At 38.0% G+C, this 17,973-nt stretch overlaps 7 protein-coding genes across 7 annotated transcripts; 3 read left to right on the top strand and 4 right to left on the bottom strand.

Annotated features, from left to right (window-relative positions):
- Positions 1-480: 480 nt before the first annotated feature.
- On the top strand, positions 481-1,759 carry I206_103264 (uncharacterized protein; the record flags this gene model as incomplete). Its single annotated transcript, XM_019153498.1, has 5 exons — positions 481-512; positions 574-773; positions 825-1,387; positions 1,466-1,562; positions 1,662-1,759. 5 exons carry the CDS (start codon positions 481-483, stop codon positions 1,757-1,759), a joined length of 990 nt encoding a protein of 329 aa, XP_019013659.1.
- Positions 1,760-2,242: 483 nt separating this feature from the next.
- I206_103263 (uncharacterized protein) lies at positions 2,243-3,023 on the top strand (the record flags this gene model as incomplete). The annotated part of the gene is made up of 3 exons (XM_019153499.2): positions 2,243-2,312; positions 2,454-2,765; positions 2,986-3,023. 3 exons carry the CDS (start codon positions 2,243-2,245, stop codon positions 3,021-3,023), a joined length of 420 nt encoding a protein of 139 aa, XP_019013660.2.
- A 731-nt stretch (positions 3,024-3,754) lies between these two features.
- On the bottom strand, positions 3,755-4,122 carry I206_103262 (uncharacterized protein; the record flags this gene model as incomplete). The annotated part of the gene is made up of 3 exons (XM_019153500.1): positions 3,755-3,765; positions 3,837-4,022; positions 4,107-4,122. The coding sequence occupies 3 exons, from the start codon at positions 4,120-4,122 to the stop codon at positions 3,755-3,757; spliced, it is 213 nt and encodes a 70-aa protein (XP_019013661.1).
- Positions 4,123-5,096: 974 nt separating this feature from the next.
- Positions 5,097-5,930, bottom strand: I206_103261 (uncharacterized protein; the record flags this gene model as incomplete). Its single annotated transcript, XM_019153501.1, has 3 exons — positions 5,097-5,234; positions 5,300-5,507; positions 5,605-5,930. 3 exons carry the CDS (start codon positions 5,928-5,930, stop codon positions 5,097-5,099), a joined length of 672 nt encoding a protein of 223 aa, XP_019013662.1.
- Positions 5,931-6,841: 911 nt separating this feature from the next.
- I206_103260 (uncharacterized protein) lies at positions 6,842-10,061 on the bottom strand (the record flags this gene model as incomplete). The annotated part of the gene is made up of 6 exons (XM_070202709.1): positions 6,842-7,455; positions 7,520-7,841; positions 7,901-8,113; positions 8,180-9,722; positions 9,785-9,845; positions 9,908-10,061. 6 exons carry the CDS (start codon positions 10,059-10,061, stop codon positions 6,842-6,844), a joined length of 2,907 nt encoding a protein of 968 aa, XP_070058810.1.
- Positions 10,062-11,689: 1,628 nt separating this feature from the next.
- On the bottom strand, positions 11,690-13,314 carry I206_103259 (uncharacterized protein; the record flags this gene model as incomplete). The annotated part of the gene is made up of 4 exons (XM_019153503.1): positions 11,690-11,965; positions 12,067-12,370; positions 12,471-12,935; positions 13,034-13,314. 4 exons carry the CDS (start codon positions 13,312-13,314, stop codon positions 11,690-11,692), a joined length of 1,326 nt encoding a protein of 441 aa, XP_019013664.1.
- Positions 13,315-14,270: 956 nt separating this feature from the next.
- I206_103258 (uncharacterized protein) lies at positions 14,271-15,917 on the top strand (the record flags this gene model as incomplete). The annotated part of the gene is made up of 5 exons (XM_019153504.1): positions 14,271-14,354; positions 14,584-15,201; positions 15,258-15,460; positions 15,533-15,836; positions 15,900-15,917. 5 exons carry the CDS (start codon positions 14,271-14,273, stop codon positions 15,915-15,917), a joined length of 1,227 nt encoding a protein of 408 aa, XP_019013665.1.
- Between the last annotated feature and the right edge of the window lie 2,056 nt (positions 15,918-17,973).

The raw sequence follows: 17,973 nt of genomic DNA, 5'->3' as shown, positions 1-17,973 counted from the left end.
GTGTATTGTTGACTTTTGTGAGAGAGTAAAGAACAAAAAGAGGTATAATGATGATGAATCCAATGCAGATGATACTTGATTGTGTAAAGAAGGAAAAGTCAAAATGTCAAGGTTAAACTCTTTGATTATTGAATAATCTATCTGATATCCAGGGACAAACGAGCACGTATAAATTGACTCACCGTACAACTATTAAACGGGATCAATTTTATTCAATACAATAAGATAGCAATTTGCCACCTAATTTACCTCTTGAATCAAAGTAGTGGAGGTTACCGCCAATTATTCCAAGTTACCTCTCTTGACTCTACATGTATATTTGGACCATGATTGTAATATTCTTGTCTCACCTCTCGTCTTTAATGAAAACAAGCTCAGATTTCGTGGGTCTCATAGTGCTCAGGTGTTTGATCCTGTTGGTGCTGCAAAACGTGCTGCAAAACGTTGGTGGCAGCTGCTACTTAGTGAACATCGAGCGAAATGCCGGACCTCAAGGCCTACTTGGCTGACAAGTGAGTATAAGTCGTCCCTTCTGCTACCAAACATACTGATGATGGGAGACCTGATAAACAGGTATATGTCAGGCCCTAAGCGAGATGCTATACTGGCCCGAACATCTGATTCCTCCATTAAAAGAAAGAAAAGGAAGCCCAAGAACGAAGACTATATTGGTGGGGTAAAAGGGGAAGAGGGTGGTGGATTGATGTTACGTGATGAGGATGAATGGAGATTGAAGGATGAAGACGAAGATATGGAAGATGGTGATACACCTGGTCAGTTCTTCTAGCTGATAGCGAAATTATAGCTGACAAAGCCGTTCGTAGTCATGGGTAAAGATGTATCAACTTTTCAAAAATCGAAATCATCTTGGGCTACCGTCGGTTCAACCTCATTACCAATGATTAAAAGTGAACCTTCGAATGAAGCAGGACCTTCGTCTCCTCCTCCTTCCATCAAAGCTGAACCTAACGACTTTCCTGCAAATCAACCAAAAAAGCGGAAAGGAGGTTTAAGAACAGCAGCTCAAATGGCAGAGGAAGAAGCAGCACGTAAAGCAGCAGAAAAATCACCCACACCACCTCCTGATGCTGAAAGGTCGAATCAATATAATGAAACTGTACATAGAGATGCAAGTGGTAGAGTCATAGATGTGGCCAAGTTAAAGGAGGAAGAAAAAAGACAAGAAGAGGAAGCGAAAAGGAAAGAGCTGGAAAGGAAAGAATGGACAAAAGGTCTCGTACAACGTCAAGCGAGAGACAGTAGACGGAAGGAAGAAAAGGAAATGGGCGAAAGAAAGAATGTTGGTGTTTCAAGGGATGATATAAGGATGAATAGAGAGATGCAAGAAGTAGACAGGTGGAATGATCCTGCTGCTGAATTTTTGACTGTGAGTATTGCATGACAGCTTTACGTCTGTCACTATCTTGGAAAAACATAGAAAGCTGATTATCATTCACATCGATAGAAAAAGAAGAAGAAAGGTCCTCGTAGACCGAAATACGAAGGACCATTTGCACCAAATAGATTTGGTATACCTCCTGGATTCAGATGGGATGGAGTTGGTGAGTAGGCATTCCAATTGCATTGACATTGATTGTTTTAAAACTCGCCAGTAAATTCAGACGAAAACATGATTATGTGCTGATATCTGTAAATCATAGATCGTTCTAATGGATTCGAGAAGAAATATTTCCAAGCGCAGAATTCAGCTGTCCGAAAAGAGTACGAGAAGAATCAATGGTCCGTCGAAGACATGTAGGCTTTCGTGTGTATCTTATTAGATCTGTTGTATCATATTGAATCGGAGTACTCTCTGCTCGTCTACAATCCTGCATTATTATGCATATAGCTATATGTATATGCATATTAGCGCATTCCCTATCACTTTGACAGTAGTTTAAGCTGCACTCGGAATATTATTAATCGTTCGCGTCAAGAAAAGAAATAGGCGCACTATCTATATCATTCAGGCGTGTGTAAAGGATACAAGTTACGGCATTTTTGATTGGTTAAAATTGAATAAAAAGCCAAATCATTATATAGTTAGTTAGAAATCTGCGAATCATGTTTGATGGAATTCCGAGGTGTAACAGCGTCTCGCTCCGAATTTACCCTTTGCATTGCAACTTGGAAAACAATATATTCTTATATATCCATATTATTCCTTATCATCTACATCGTCAATATCAAATAAGATTCCACACTCACCACTCAGATACAATCAGAACATATTGTAAAAAAAATGTCATTCAGAGCTATCCTTAGAACAAGAAGTGCTTTCGTTGCTCCAACTGTTCGACCCGCTTTCACATGTAAGTATTTCCTAAAATTCAATATATAATATAAACATTCATTCAAAAAACACTTTGTATCTTTTTAATATGACTTTTATAACTTTAAACCTTTCAAAAAAACTAATTGAACTAATGGATTGAAATTCTCGAATCTTTTAGCTATTCGATTCGCTTCAGGTGGTGGAGCACATGGACATGAAACAGAATCATATGAATCATTTAATAGTCGATATCAAACTTTTTTTCAATCTGTTGGAGATTTATTTGAATTACAAAGAGGTTTAAATAATTGTTTTGCATATGATTTAGTACCTTCAACTTCTGTTATTGATGCTGCTCTTAAAGCTTCTAGAAAAGTAAATGATTATGCTACTGCTGTTAGAATTTTAGAAGGTGTAAAAGAAAAAGTTGAAAATAGAGGTCAATATCAAGCTTATTTAGATGAATTGAAACCAACTATTGAAGAACTTGGTAAGTTTGGTTTTTTTCCTTTGCTTGGTCTCATTGAAAAGAAAGGCAATTAGTCGTAGGGGTTGTATTTCATCATACTTGTTGAATCATTGTCGAAATGTTTTAAATAGTGGAAGAAGTTTACAATTCAAATTAGAAAAAAGGGTTGCGATAGATGGAAAGACGTGAACAAATAATACAATTTCAAACATGATTATGCTGATCTATTACGTCAAATTAGGTATCACCACTTCTGAACAATTATACAACAAAGCTTAAATCCTTTCCTCAATCGCATAGAACCAATGTCAATAAGAATATTAGGGAAAGGGAAAATCATAGCTTGAAGTCTTAGCGAAAAACTAAATAGTAGTATTTCGTAATGGGATGAAAACTTCTAAATCATATTGCAAGGTATCTCAGGGTTGAGGTATGGCTTATCTGAAGTTACAGGTATTCGTCCGTCAGACAGAGCTTTACAATTGAGTAGCAGGCTGATCGAAATGCTAACCCAGAGCAGGGAAGAGAAGACGATAATAGAAATTACTGATCTCAACTCGTCAAGTCTATTTGCTCAAACCACGACTTTAAAGTTTATTTCATACTTAATCAGACAACACTAAGTCCTTTTTTAAATTTGCATACTTCGTCAACCGACTTCGGATCATATCAATGGACTCAATGTTCGCTATAAGTATTATAATTGAAACTACAACATTCTATAATTGTCAATGTGTATCAAAAATTCCTCCACAAAATGCATAAATACTAACTATAACATTTAATTTCAAACTCCTACTACGTTCAACAAGGATAAATGAAAATTGAAACAAGATTATCTGGTTAAAATAATCCTGAAATTTACTTTATCCCTTACATCCTTATTCATTACCATAAAACATTCCCTATTCTGACATTCTCCAAAATTATACTGTACTCCCTTCTTGATATCAAATTGAATCAAAACTTATGAGAGGAATTTATATTATGAGAGGAAGTTATAAAATGATTCAAGCAGAATCTACAATTCGAAAAAACGATAATTCAGTCTTTTTAAATTAATTTCCAAAAAAAATAATAAATTTCACTTACCTTCTTTCTCTTGATTAGTTTGAGTAGTAGGTACTTGAACTTGAGCTTGATCTTCGGCGTGATGAAGTTGACATCCACCTTGACATTCAGTCTCTCCTCCGGGAGCAGGAGCGGGAGCAGGAGCAGGAGCAGGAGCAGCTGGATCAACAGATACAGCTGGAACTTGTTCAGTAGTCTGATTGGTTTCTAATAAATAAAATCATATATATATATATATATATATGTTAGTTATTATCATCGCAATAAATAGCAATTTGTGGAAAAACTTACGTTCTTGAGTAGACATATTGTTAATCAAAAAGATAATTCGATTGAAAATGTAAGATATATAAAAAAATCTGAATTTGACTTGTTGATATAAATTTAGATTGATAATTAAAGATAAAAAAGAAACTGATTCAACAATATTTTAGAACCACTTTATATACCTTTTTTTGTTTCTATTTGATCTATTCCACTTTAATCGAGTCAAATTTGTTATATTGTATAACTCGATACTTATCAAAGGATAATAAATTTAGAACATTCTAATTTATAAAAATCCTGTATAATCCTAACAAAGGATTTTAAGATAAAATATCAATCTTTTTCACAAAAAGGAAGATTAATGTATCTTCATTTTCGACTCGAAGGATGGATCCAACATATTTCAAGATTGAAACGAATATGGAGTTTTGAAATAAAGGATATATAAAATAAAAATTCATGTTACAAAGGTCTCTCTATCTTAAATATCAAGTCAATCAAATTCGTTTTTTCACTTGTGTAAGATGTAAGGATTAGCTTTTTTTAAAAAAAAAAATAAAATTGGAAAGGCCATCTTTTATTTGAAATTTTAATCGAATCAAAGGTAGTCATGCTTTACTTTATAAAGTGGCTGTGAGGATGATTGAAGAGAATATATTATTTATTGATCGATCAATCTTCAAGGTAAATGGCAATGAATTGATAATTGTTGAGAAGGAGAAAATGAGAAAATTTAGAACAAAGATTAATGATCAATTAGCTGAATTTCCCAAAAGAAAACCGTTAAAATGAATGAAAAGTCAGTTAATTGATAAATTTCGATAAAATCGCATAAGTAAATAGTATACATTGTGCATGACTTGTTTTAAATGAGGAGTAAGAATGATAAGATAACCTTTATCAAAAAGGATCTCTACATAATTGAATAACAGAAAGGCGAGAAACATTTGTTGAAGTTGTCAAAAAAAAAACAATAGTCCATTAATGGATATAAAAAAGATATATTTAAATGATTTAAAATAAAACTCTAATTACACCTAATCCACCAGCTAAAATAACAGTTATCAAAGATAAAGGATGTAAATTAGGCATTAAAGGTAATGCACCTGATTTAGCAGAAGAAGAAGTTGATGATGTTTTCGCTGAACCAGTCTATAAGAATTGTTAATAATAAATAAGCGGAAAATTTGGAATTTTCTAAAATGTAAATAACCTACAGTTTGAGCAGCACTTGTTCCAACTAAACTTTGACTTTGACTTCTTGTAGTTGTATTATAATTTGTTAATCCACTATGAGAAGTTGATGTAGAAGGAGCAGAAGAAGGTTGTGCATTAGGATCAGCAGAAGTCGCTTCAACTCCTGCAGCAGTTGCTGAAGTTAAATCATTAGCAGCAGGTGTACTTCCAGATTCAGTTGCTGTTAAACTATATATACAATATAAAAATTGATTTAGTTTAAATTTCATTGAATTTTTCAAGAATTTTGAATTTTTTTAAAAAAATCAATAAATTCAAAACTTACGCAGGTCCAGAATCTCCTGCTTCTCCTCCAGATCCATTATAAGTATAAGTAGGAGTAGCTTCAACTTCAGTTCCAGTAGAACTTGTACTTTCATTTGAATCTTCTGTTTCTGTTTCTGTTGATGTAGATGTATCTACTGTATTATCTCCATTTGAAGTATTTGCATCTCCTGTATTTTGTCTTAAATAAATTCCATTATTTCTTGCAATTGGTGGAATTGATTCTCTATTTATAAGTTTAAATTTATCATTATTTATTGTTGGTGAAGAAATTACAAATGTTGAGAAAATTGTTAATGATATGAATAAGGGGAATGTGAATTTCATCGTTGTTAGTTATTTATTTGTTTTGAAAATGAGAAATGTAAGTTAAATTTAAAAAAATAAAAAAGTGGTAAAAGATTGATTTTATTATTGTAATTGAAATGTAATTGATGAAATGAAGTTCCAAGTAAGGATATGTAAAAGATGTAAAAGAATGGTTTGAATATTATGGGATTCTTGACTCTTGGTATTTTATTAAAAACACAAATGAAAGTTTGAGACAAAAGATTGATTTATACCTATAATAAATGAGAAGAATAGTGCGGGGCGGTACTATCTATCCATATATATATTAGTTACCATACGCGTCGAATTCATTATTTTAATCTAAGGTGATCTGGGGAAATTGATTTTAAGGGTTCATCAAAAAGGTGGAGTAAAAAAAAAGTCTATTTTTGTATAGTTCACTAAATCATAATCACATTACATAAAGGTTTCATTGAGATCGTTACATCTTTCTCAGGTTCCGGATGGTCTATATATAACGATGATGATTACATTCATTGCAAAGTGTCCAATGTGCAAGTCTGAAACGTGAGAAGGAAATTGCATGGTCATTCGCACTACTTCATCCCAGAAGGAACGAAGATGATAGTTCCTCATACGCATGTAACTAACTAAATCAGCAGAGAAGTGACTACAAATGCTTAATCACCATGATATTAGTTATTATGTATGTATGTATGCAATTGCTAAAGACTGTAAGAATGCATTATTGTATTGTAATTATATAGAAACTCATGATCGTACAACAAATTCGAAAACTACCTAATAACCTAAATTTCCAAAAACAATCGCAAGTTTACACGAAATAACCAAAATCAAAAGTACAACCAATTTTACGAGACGACAAATGAATCTTAACAATGCTTGAAATATACTAATCCATCAACACAAACAACTTGGACAAATGATTACCATCCATGTAATCTATAACTTGTATCAGTTGTATCTCTTCTTCTAGCCAATTCTTTCCTTCTTTCCCTTTCTTTATGTAATCCTTCACCATCAGTTGATCTACGCATCATAGCTGGAGCTTCCAAATCAGAAGGTGATTCATGAATCATATTATTCAGATTGACCACACTCGAATTACGCCCACTTTTTTGACTTTCATTTGAATTTTGACGATGATGTTGAGGAGTTTCAAGTGGTGGAGGTGGTTGAGGTTGAGCAATAGTAGCTCTTGTCAGAGGTCTCAGGAAATTTCCACCTAATACATTTGGAGTTGTTCTTCTTCGTGTGAGATCCAATGGAGGTGGTGGTGGAGGTGGCATTCTATGAGAAGGTGATGAAGAGGTGGGCAATGTAGTTATAGCACCTGTATGACTTGAGGGTTGAGAAGTATTTGGACTCGCTCGTGCCGGATGACTTGAAGTCCTTTCCATCGTTTCCCCTCCTCCACCTCGAGAATACTGAGTGAGATTGATAGCCGAGTGGTGGGTTGACAATTTCGAAGGTGGTGGTCTGGTCATTCCCATTCCTCTTGGACCGCATCCAGACGATTTCTCTCGCTCGAGTACGACATCTATAGCAGGCAAACGTCAGTCATAATTGCGTTTCAGACTTATGAAAGTGGTATATATACTCACTTCGTCTTAGAGATTCACTCATTTCAGCCATAATAATATTCCTTCTTCTGGTCGTTGGACTCATTGGTTGGACATATCCATACTCGTTGACTCGTGGACAAGTGGGTACCGCTTGACTAGGTACTGCTTCTTGAGAAGGAGGTTGAGAAGGTTGACTAACTGCTGCGGTAGCGGGCGCTTTTCCTTGATTTGTGCTTTTGGCATCCCGCTTAGCAACTAGAGCAGCGAGTTTCTGTTTAGTCTGAGTCGTATTCAGATAATCTGCGTCTTCGTCAGAATCTTCTTCAGATGAAGACTCCATTTCTACAGATGCTTTTGCCTTCTACAGCCATCACCACAGATATTAGCTTTTGTCGCCCAAATAACAAACCTCGAACTCACTTCTTGACTGTTCTTCTGGACTTTTTGAGCTTTCTTGTCCTTGATTCTATCCAGAGCATGTGGAGGAATTGTGACGCTAACACCAGTCTGAACAGGCATAGCTACTACCGATTTGCTTCGCAGTAAGGAAGGTCCGGGATTGGGTGAAGAAGCCAGGGAAGGTAACTGTACGTGTGTCGAAGAAGGCCGCATCGAAGTTTCAACAGCGCTTTGCTATTCGAATCACCAAATTGTTAGCATACTGGGTCTACATGTCACAGTTTCAAAAGGCCCACTTACCAAATTGACCATACTTGCGCCCCTTTGTAAAGCAGAAGCTAGCAGACCCTGGTTGTGTTGACTATGTCGACTTCCAAAGATCTGTTGTTTGGCAAACATTTCCCTTTGGCGTTGAGCTTCCAATTGCTCTTCAATCTTCTGTCGCTCCGCAGCTGCACGCTGTCGTTCTTTCTTTGACATTTTTGTTAAAGGTGTGGGTGCAGGCGGAGGAGGCGCGTCTTTATCTTTGCGTTGATGAGCGTTCTCCGAATGAGAAGATTTTCGAGTCAAAAGCGATAACAAGTCTACACCTGCACCAGAAGGTTTTCGGTCATCTGAAGTAGTCCTTGCCATTCTGGGTCGTGATGATGATCGTCTCCTTTGTAACGAAGATTTCGTTTGTTTGGCTCCGTGTTCATGAGGTGGTTCCTTCTCCTTATCAGTATGATCGCTAAAGACTTCATGGGGCTTTTCAGAGTTATCAGTTTTCCTGGCTTTCGGTGAATCGTCCTCATCACTCCAATCATCATCCTCATCTTCACCTAAGTCCTCTTCTTCGTCTTCCCATCCGCTCTCTTCGTTATCCTTATTCTGAGTTTCATTGGCCAAAGCGGAATGTTGTTCAGCCATTCGTCGCTTTTCAGCTTGATATTTCCCTCTCATAGTAGATAACGAAACGTGTCGCTTTTGATGCTGAGCATGGGCGTGTCCATGACCTAATCCTTGATGAGGGTTGACTTTTCCAGAAAGACCAGAGCAATCGCCTGAACTCCTCCTGCGAGTGTGCTTTTGCGCAGGTGGTAATGAAGGGTTATTCGCCTTTGTGCTTGGTCCTGCTGCTGCTGCTGCTGCTGAGGTTTGTATAGGATCTGAGGGTGAAGGGTGGGAAGAATCTGAACCGCTACCTCTTGAAGGAGAAGACTGTACGAAGAATTTACTGCTCTTCTTTTTTGGTGATGCGGATGATTTCGAATATGAGGCTCTTCTTGATGGTGTTCCGATAGGTGTAGATATTATTCTGACATGATTTTTGAGTTGAGGTTGATTGTCATCAGTCGATTGAGATCTTTCTTCTTCCGGTATAGGATCAATCTCCTCTTTCATGTCTTGAGTGTGAACGGAGGATGCAGCAGAAGTGGTATTTAAAAGACCGCTTGTATTCATAGAAACACCTAAACTTCCTACTCTGGAAGGTACGGGTGTAGGTTCAACCAACCTAATTTCGACATCTGCAATGGGAGTGTCGGGTACTGATATGGTCGGCATCTGGTATTCTGGAGAGTCTAAGGGGTAAGATTTGTTATTACTAGGCGGTATGGGCGGTAAGCTCCTCTTAGCGTCTTCGACCCAGTCTTTGAAATTATTTTCGTCTTTCTCTAATAACAATCTCAATGCGCCTCCAAATGTCAACTTTTCTGCACTTCTGGATCGATGTAGAAAAGGTGACGTAGAGGTGTCAATCGGAGTATGTATGGATGCTGACGAAGCTGTTGTCGCTTGGGATGACATTGATAACCTTCTAGTAGCATCGGAGTATGTACGCCGCGTAGGTTGTCCCCAATGTCTGAATGACAATAGCGTCAGCTAATGGAAGAAGGTTAGATTCGATGAATTATGATGACATACCTCCAAGCAAGGTTTTCCAGCCTTTCTCCATCTTTCACCAGATCAGCCGCTCTGGTGATGACTAAGTGATACAAACATCAGCGATTGGTCCTGTAGAATAGAAGTTGACCCATAATTTCTCACCATTCCAGATTTCTCCAGCATTATTCTCGTCCCCGGGTTCACCCACAGCCAATTCATCCCCTAATGCCAAAGCGGGAGGAGCGAGCGAAAGAAGTGGTATGGCAGGTTTGTTCGATCGTATCGAAGCTGATGGTGACGGTAGGGGTACGTCCATTATGAATGTCGAGTCCACAATCTACAGTAGTTAGATTTACGATTGGATTATAAGTATTGTATGAAATTGGTTTTACGTTTTTGGAGAACAAGGCTACAAATTATATCGAGACATCATTGTAGAGGACCTGAAGAGTGATAAGATCTAAAAAACCGAAGACTCCAAGTGGGGTTATTAAAAGGTCTGGAATTAGATAATTGTGGGGGACCGGCGGTAATTCCTATTACTTTTGATCCTGATATGGATTGAATTGCCTGTTATTTCGATTCCGATCAAAGCGAAGTTAAACAACGAGGTGGTGGTCTGATATTTTGCCCTGAGCTGAGTAATTGATCGATTGACTGACTGGTAATGAAACAAGAGAAGACGCGGTAGGTACTACGTATTGTTCTCGTTGTTGCGAATACCAAAGAAGGAACGATGTTGATGGAATTACAGAGAGGTTTCAAGTCTTGTGACAGAGTATAAAACGTGAACTTGACACTTTGAAAGGAATGTTTAATTGATGGCGAATCAAAGTCGGGTCTGGAATTACTTATTGTTTGGACTCAAAGGAACGTATGATATCACCCTATTATACAGTTCCCGTGGGGGTCGATTCGTACGAAAGGATGGTAATTAGGATAAGTGTAGTGGGGATCCCTGTTGTAAAGGATATATATGAACGTTTTTGATGATCACTCTAAAATTTGAAAAACAACAATGCGTGATTGAATGGAATCGGAATCGAAATGTCGCTTTTACCGATAAATTCCTTTGGCTTCTAATTCTGTGTATCTATGTGAAATTTGTTTTGAAGTTATAAAAGTAGGTATGTAGAAGAAAGATCAAGGTTTGTAATTTGACGAATTGATGTTTTAAAGAATCAAGTTATATCCAAGGTTTACTTTGAATTCAGGTTTAAAGACGCGGATTTTCAATTACTCTATAACCGTAGGTAAAGGCTAATGCTATGCTATTTAAAAGGGGGTTTTTTTCCTTTTGATTCGTACCTGTAAATCAAATACTAAAATGAATACAATTTACTAATTCATACTTTTCAGGGTAATTACAAATAAAAACAAATGAAAATCGTTCCCATTGCCGCTTTATAAATTTGCCCCGCAAATAAACCATTATAACCGGCCGACCCGGAAATACCTTTTTCAATCGGACCGAAATGACTTCCGACCTATACCGAATTAATAATAATCTAATACTCCAACAACCACATGATCTTAACATGACTTTTACACACTGCTTTAGGTATAAAGGGTAAACAAAGGTATACAACTACTCATTATTGAAGCGAACTAGACTATGAATCTCATTGGGGATCCCCGTACCTACCCATACGTGGAGCCGAATGGGGTAAAGATAATTTATGATGCGATATGACATGACTTCGCGCTTAAATTCAACTTTAGTAAGATTCGAAATTATGTCTCCATCAAAAGCCAGATGACCTTTTGCTTCAGTAACCGGAATGGCGTTGTATCGGTGTAAATATTCCACGTATATCCTCCAATCAAGGTGGAAAGACACGATCCTGGAAAAGCTGGCGGCGCAGTCAAGTATATCTCTTCAAGTTGCAATCGAAAAACATGAATTCTGCTTCATACATCCATGTCTCCCTATATGAAGATGTTTCACTTTGTTTTCCTTACATCGAGATGACGTCGTTGCTCAACATTGAAGCCATCTAAGATCTCGCCTAGAACCCAACAACTAATTCCAAATAAACCCAAACCTGCCATCCATAAGTACAAGAAAACATTTTGAGCCAAAAATTCTAATTTATATCCTATACTTAACCAAATCGCTTGTCCTGCCACCCACGCACCGATCAAGGATATGGACTTTGCGCGATTCAAGTGTAAATTTGGTATTATCGAGGGTATGAGTGGTAAGAACCACATGAAGTACTATCATCGTGAGAAAAAGGTATGATTAGTTTTGAATCTTAGAGTATGAAACGTTCGTTCTTGAGTAAAGACGTTTTTGGGAGCTACAAGCCTCAACTTACTTGGGAAGTACAGACTTTGTTAAAGATCACAAATATAGTCGTCTGAGCAAACATCGTAAATTCTATTCCGGCTATAGGTTCAAGAGCAAATCCTGCTAAAAGTACCAGCGAGTTTTGAGGTAAGAAAGATGTCAATGGATGTCTTATAATCTTTTCCATCATGTGAGGTACAATGGATAGAGTATGGTTTGAAGAAGGGAATAATGATAGGTAAATTGGATAGAAGTATGGTGAGAAATTATGCCGGTGATCGAGCCGAGTAAGATGATATAGGAATGTATGTTCTAAGAACGGTTGTCCCCAGCTATTGATCAAGAGACGTGTCAGCTCTTCTAGCTTGACGTGTAAAGTCATATTTGTTGTGAATTCATCAATCAAGCACCTGACCTTTTATTCCGACTCACATTGACCATAACAATCCATTAACACATAAGAGAGTAAGGCCAGTTACGAACCCAAACCTCCACACGCCTTTACCGAACCATCCATATTTCCTACTCAGTAAACTCCAAATAGCTGGAACATAGATCAACGGATATATTTTCCAAGATATAGAAATGCCTAACCACATCGCAGCTAGATTTTCCTTTCCTTTTCGTATACAGTACAAAGTAAGAATGACAAACAAGCAAATGATCGATTCTGGGGATCCCCTAGTATTTATATTGAGTACGAAAGGGTTGAGTGTCCATATCAAGTGTGTTGTCCAAAAGCCTGGTCTTGAACTTACGGGGAAAGCCAACAAGAGAGAAGGGATGATCAGACTGATGGCGACAAGAATAAATCGACCAATTAGGGGATGTATAAGTGATGGAGAGATCAGTAAAGGTAGTAAAGGTGTATATCGGAAGGTTGATCTTTCGTATGGACTATGTACAGATCATATAAGCCTTGAAAACTTGTGCCAAATGGCGAGCTCAACGATGATCATGGATGTAGACCGTAAATTCAGCTGTGACAAACTTACTCTCCAATTCTTAGCCCTAGTAATTCAACTGACCATCCTCTAGCTACATTCCCACACTCCTGATTGGGATGAAATATCAATTTAGTACCATCGTGAATCACCCTCCAATCTACATCGGTATATTTCAATCCACCGTATCGTTCAGGATGAGTATCGACATGTTGAGCATAAAGTAATAAGCCCACTTGAACAGCCGCCGAGAGCAAAAGAAGTTGACCAGTATGACTTCGTCGTGAGTATATTTTGTTTGACGGCGAATTCGAGGTTTTGGGAGACGACATGATCTAGACCTCTTAAGGTCATCCAAAAGGGAAAGTGTGGTCATGGATAAATATATCAGTGAAACGGTCCGCTGTGTTTTATGATTCCTCATCAAGGTGTATATGGAGTCTCCACAATCGTAAATCAAGCATTGCTTACATAACACGCGGTAAATTAGCCAAGTGAATTGTTTATATCCCCCTTGCTCCCAATGAGATCACTCGACGCGTTTCATGATTCCTTATTACCTTATTTTACCCTATTATAAAGTAAATTTTAGCGCGATACAGCAAAGGGGTGACTGGTGATCCGTGCGTGACTTATTTTCATCTTTCTTTTTGTTACTCGTATATAGCCAAAAACGAAACGAGGTCAAAGCTCATCATTTGTTATGCAAGTACCCTCGCCCTGCTTATAAGGATTCATTTGTTTATATTCACCTTGGCAACCATGCATGTGATAAATCCCTTATGAATGAATACAAAGAGCGTGTTTCATATGTATAGGACAACGTCATTTGTTAGGAAAATACAGAATCCGCAGGAAATCTAGATTAACTGAATATCCGCAATGATCACTTTTTTTCACCGTTTTAAACACGAGTGATACTAACAAAAGAGTCCTTTACATTCATTCGCCTTTTTCATTCAACTTGCTCTTTTACATCTTCCTCATCCGTCATACTTCTTTTTTTTCTCTTTCTTTGTTTTATCGCTTATTCCAAATCCAATACGTTTTCCTCTTCTTCCGTCCTAACTTCTACATTCATTACTCCCTACGAGACACAACTACGACCACTCTGCAACGATATACGATCGCATCATAACGACTAGATTAACATTTCGAATAACACTAAACGTTCCTCGTTCAATACAGATACTGTACAACACAACAGGGACAACACATCTCTTCTAGGTCTCTGTTTAACGATCACCCCTCCTCACACCTCCAATCTTACTCAGTAGAATCAGCCAAGATGACAGCTATCATCTCTCTCTTCAACCTGCTTCCCACTCTAGCTATATTAGGAGCCGCTTTATCAGGTATCGAGCAAGTTCCCGTGAGTTTCCTCATTTCCCTGTCAACGTATTTTCTTCCTCTTCTGTACCCTCCCCCAGTGATTTCGGGAGTCACTATCGCTTTCATGGATTTGCTCTGCTATTCCAATTGCAGCCTATCCTTGTGCCAAGGCAATTCGGTCAATGCGCTTTTAACCTATATTCCCCCTTAATTGTCCACTCTTGGCGATGGGGTAAACATCTGACGGTACATCCTTTATACCCCTACAGTCCGCCATAGCACACAATCCCGTCGCACGATCGCCAAGGGACGGATATCATAGACACCTTGCCTCTCGACAAAAGCTTGCCGACAACATCGCTGCTCGAGGTACCACCCCAAAGAAGAAGGGACTGATCAGACGACAAGCCGACGGATCCAAATGTCGAGTTAGGGGACAATCCTACACCGCTTCCTCCTCTTCCGCTCCTGCTCCCACACCAACCGCGTCTGATCCTGCCGCATCCACCAGCAGTGCTGTCGACGCTGCTGCTCCTTCCTCTGCCGCGGCCGATTCTTCATCTGCTGCTCCCGCTGCTTCCTCCGCTGCTGCCACCACACCAACTTACTCTGGCGGTGCCAACGGTGGATCCGTTAACGTAGGAAGCAAATTAGGTATCGCTTGGCCCAACGGTGCTTGGGATACACAAGGTACTCCGAACTGGATTGGAAATTACATTGGAAACAAAGCGTCCTGGTACTACACCTGGTCACCTTTTTCTGTTAGCACTGGTGATGAACTGGGCCTTGAATACGTTCCTATGCTATGGGGTCCGGGTCATGTCGCTGATTGGTACGCTCAACAAGGCAGTTGGCCATCAACTGTTAAGAATGCCTTGTTCTTCAACGTGAGTCAAATCAATCTGACAAAAGGGTATAATGCTGACCACGCGACGTTGTCCAGGAACCCAACCAAAAAGGGCAATGTGATGTTGCTGCCTCAGACGCAGTCCAATACTGGATCAACGATTATCTTCCCCTTCGATCAAAAGGCATCAGACTTGGTCAAGCTGCTCCTACCAACGCTCCTGACGGTTTAGTATGGATTCAAGATTTCCAAAAAGCCTGCACAGATCAAGGTCATTCCCAAGCTGATTGTACCGCGGAGTGAGTAACATAGCAGATCTTGTAACGCCTGATGGAGATCTTTGCTGATGTTGCTTTTTGGTCTGAAAACAGCTTCTACCCTGTCCACTACTACGATACCAATGTTCAAAGATTCCAAGAATACGTCACCAATTACCACAACGCCGTCGGCGGTAATCTGTGGGTGACTGAATACGCCTGTCAAGACTATAATGGTGGAGCCCAATGTTCAGATCAAGATACTTGGAACTTCCACACTCAAATGGCAGGATGGTTCGAATCTCAATCTTACATCGAAAGGTTCTCTCCTTTCGGTGTCATGAAGGATATGCAAGGTGTCAATCAAGCCAACGCCTTGATGAACCCCGACGGAAGTATCACTTCTCTTGGTGGATGGGTGAGTAGCCGTTAATGACAACACTTGCATAAAAGTACGACAGCTAATGATCTCGTAAACCAGTACATCACTACGGCCTAAACGGGTTTGCGGAAACCTTTTCTTGGTTAGTCAGTTGAAAGTTGACGATTGCATACGAAAGAATCGAAATCGAATGGATATGAATCAATGATTGAACTCTTCGCTTGCGATTTGTTTAGTATATACCCTTTTCTACTTGGATACCAATGCTTGATGCTGGTATGCGCATAATGAATTATGATATTCCCTTTTTGACCCTGATCTGCATGCTTCTTGAAATGGTCAGCTTGGTATTGACGCTCTCATGGAAATTGCTGAGACATCGCGATTCAGGCCGGCAGCGATAAACTGATAGTGGTATGCATTGCTTGTACCATCATGTATGAACGGATGAAGACTGAAGAAATAGATTGAGGTGATCATGAGACTGAAATAGCCGGCTTCGTCGCTGTTCTGAAGACGGTGAATAAAGGTAAACAGCGAAGATCTTAGCGAATTGACTTCACACTAATCTACTATATTACCATGTTCTTCATTTTGTAATAAAGTAGATAGTCTAAAGAAAAAAAGCTTCTCTTCGATGTAGCTGAGATATTTTCGTATTCAAGAGGATCCATAAAACTTATCTCGATAACTATCAAGTCAATGATGATTTACCTCCACCATATACTTCTCTGAACAATCCTTAATTACCGAGCTATGACAAGTATAGAAAAGACAATTCATATTTAGAAAAACTTCCATATCTTCGGGAGAAGAGTGAATCAAGACAACTTTCTCAAATTGCTCATCGGGATATATTTTCAATAATCATACCTTACATACAAATTTATGACATATCAAATCTAACTAAAACTTGTGAATTGATTTATGAGATATCTATCAATGAATTATGGAAAACATATAAATTGAGAACGAATGATCAACTTTTAAATGTATTACAAATACTTGGTGAGATTGAAAATGAAAATGGAAATAATCAAAATTCTTTATGATCAAAATTTACTTCAAATAATAAAGGAAAGAATTAAAAAAAAGAATCGAAATCACGATTACTATTTGATATCATATTTTAAATCCTTCAAGAAGAATAAGATATTTACTATCAAAAGTTAGTACAATCATATTTGAAATGATATCTTCACCTTCTTTATGCTCTTTAATATCTTGTTATCTTAAATTTAATTCAGATCCAACTCTTAAAAATAAATTCAATTTGTTAAATAATTTTGAAACTTCTATTAAAGATGATTCATTGATAAATTCAACATTATTTCCAAACGCTTCAAATGTAATAAAACACTTTAAACGATATTTAGGCATAAATATATTACATCGCATGATCAAATTTCATCGCACAATCGCACAAATCGCTCGGTATTGTACAAATCATGTCCCTCTGCCACAATTTCAAACAGCTCAATAAAGGATCGTTCCGTCCACAAATTCACAATCGGACCATATGCAAATGTTCAATCAGCCAGAGATACGGGCTACAAGTCCCACAAATCCCCTCGGTGTTTTGCGCAGTCCAATCTGTTTACCTGTCAAATGCATTGTGACCCTTATTACGATGTCGATATCCAGTCTAATCGTGATCATCGGAGGAGCACAAGTGGAGTATCGATGTCAATTCAAACTTGACCAGAGTAGCCGAATTGAATAATGACTGATGTTCCTGATTCCTTTATCACCCACTTTTACAATCAAAGTCAGATCTGATCAGTTAGATTATAACGATTAACCCCTCCTTTCCCTAATAGACTAATTCTCGTCTAAACACTTCGGCTGTCGTTGTGTCTATTGATATGTTTTGTTAGATTGCTTATTGATTTTGAAATGATGATGATCGAAAACACAGGGAGTGATAACCTTAATCATCAATCAGAAATGCTACAATCCAGTTTCATCATAAATCAGTATAAGGGCTTGGATTGTTTTAACAGATTGTCACCCTAGTACGCTTGGGTATTGATTTATCCGTTTCAGAGACAATTCATCCTTGTTACTAGAATCACAACCCTTACTTGAGTGAGAAAAAGGGGAATCTGATGAGTAGATGGTAGTCAAGCTTTACTATGATCGACAAATGAACAAGGGACATCAAGATCTAATC

The sequence above is a fragment of the Kwoniella pini genome, chromosome 4 (genome assembly GCF_000512605.2).
Source record: "Kwoniella pini CBS 10737 chromosome 4, complete sequence".
NCBI lineage: Eukaryota > Fungi > Basidiomycota > Tremellomycetes > Tremellales > Cryptococcaceae > Kwoniella > Kwoniella pini.
This window is presented reverse-complemented; position numbering and strand designations above follow the sequence as displayed.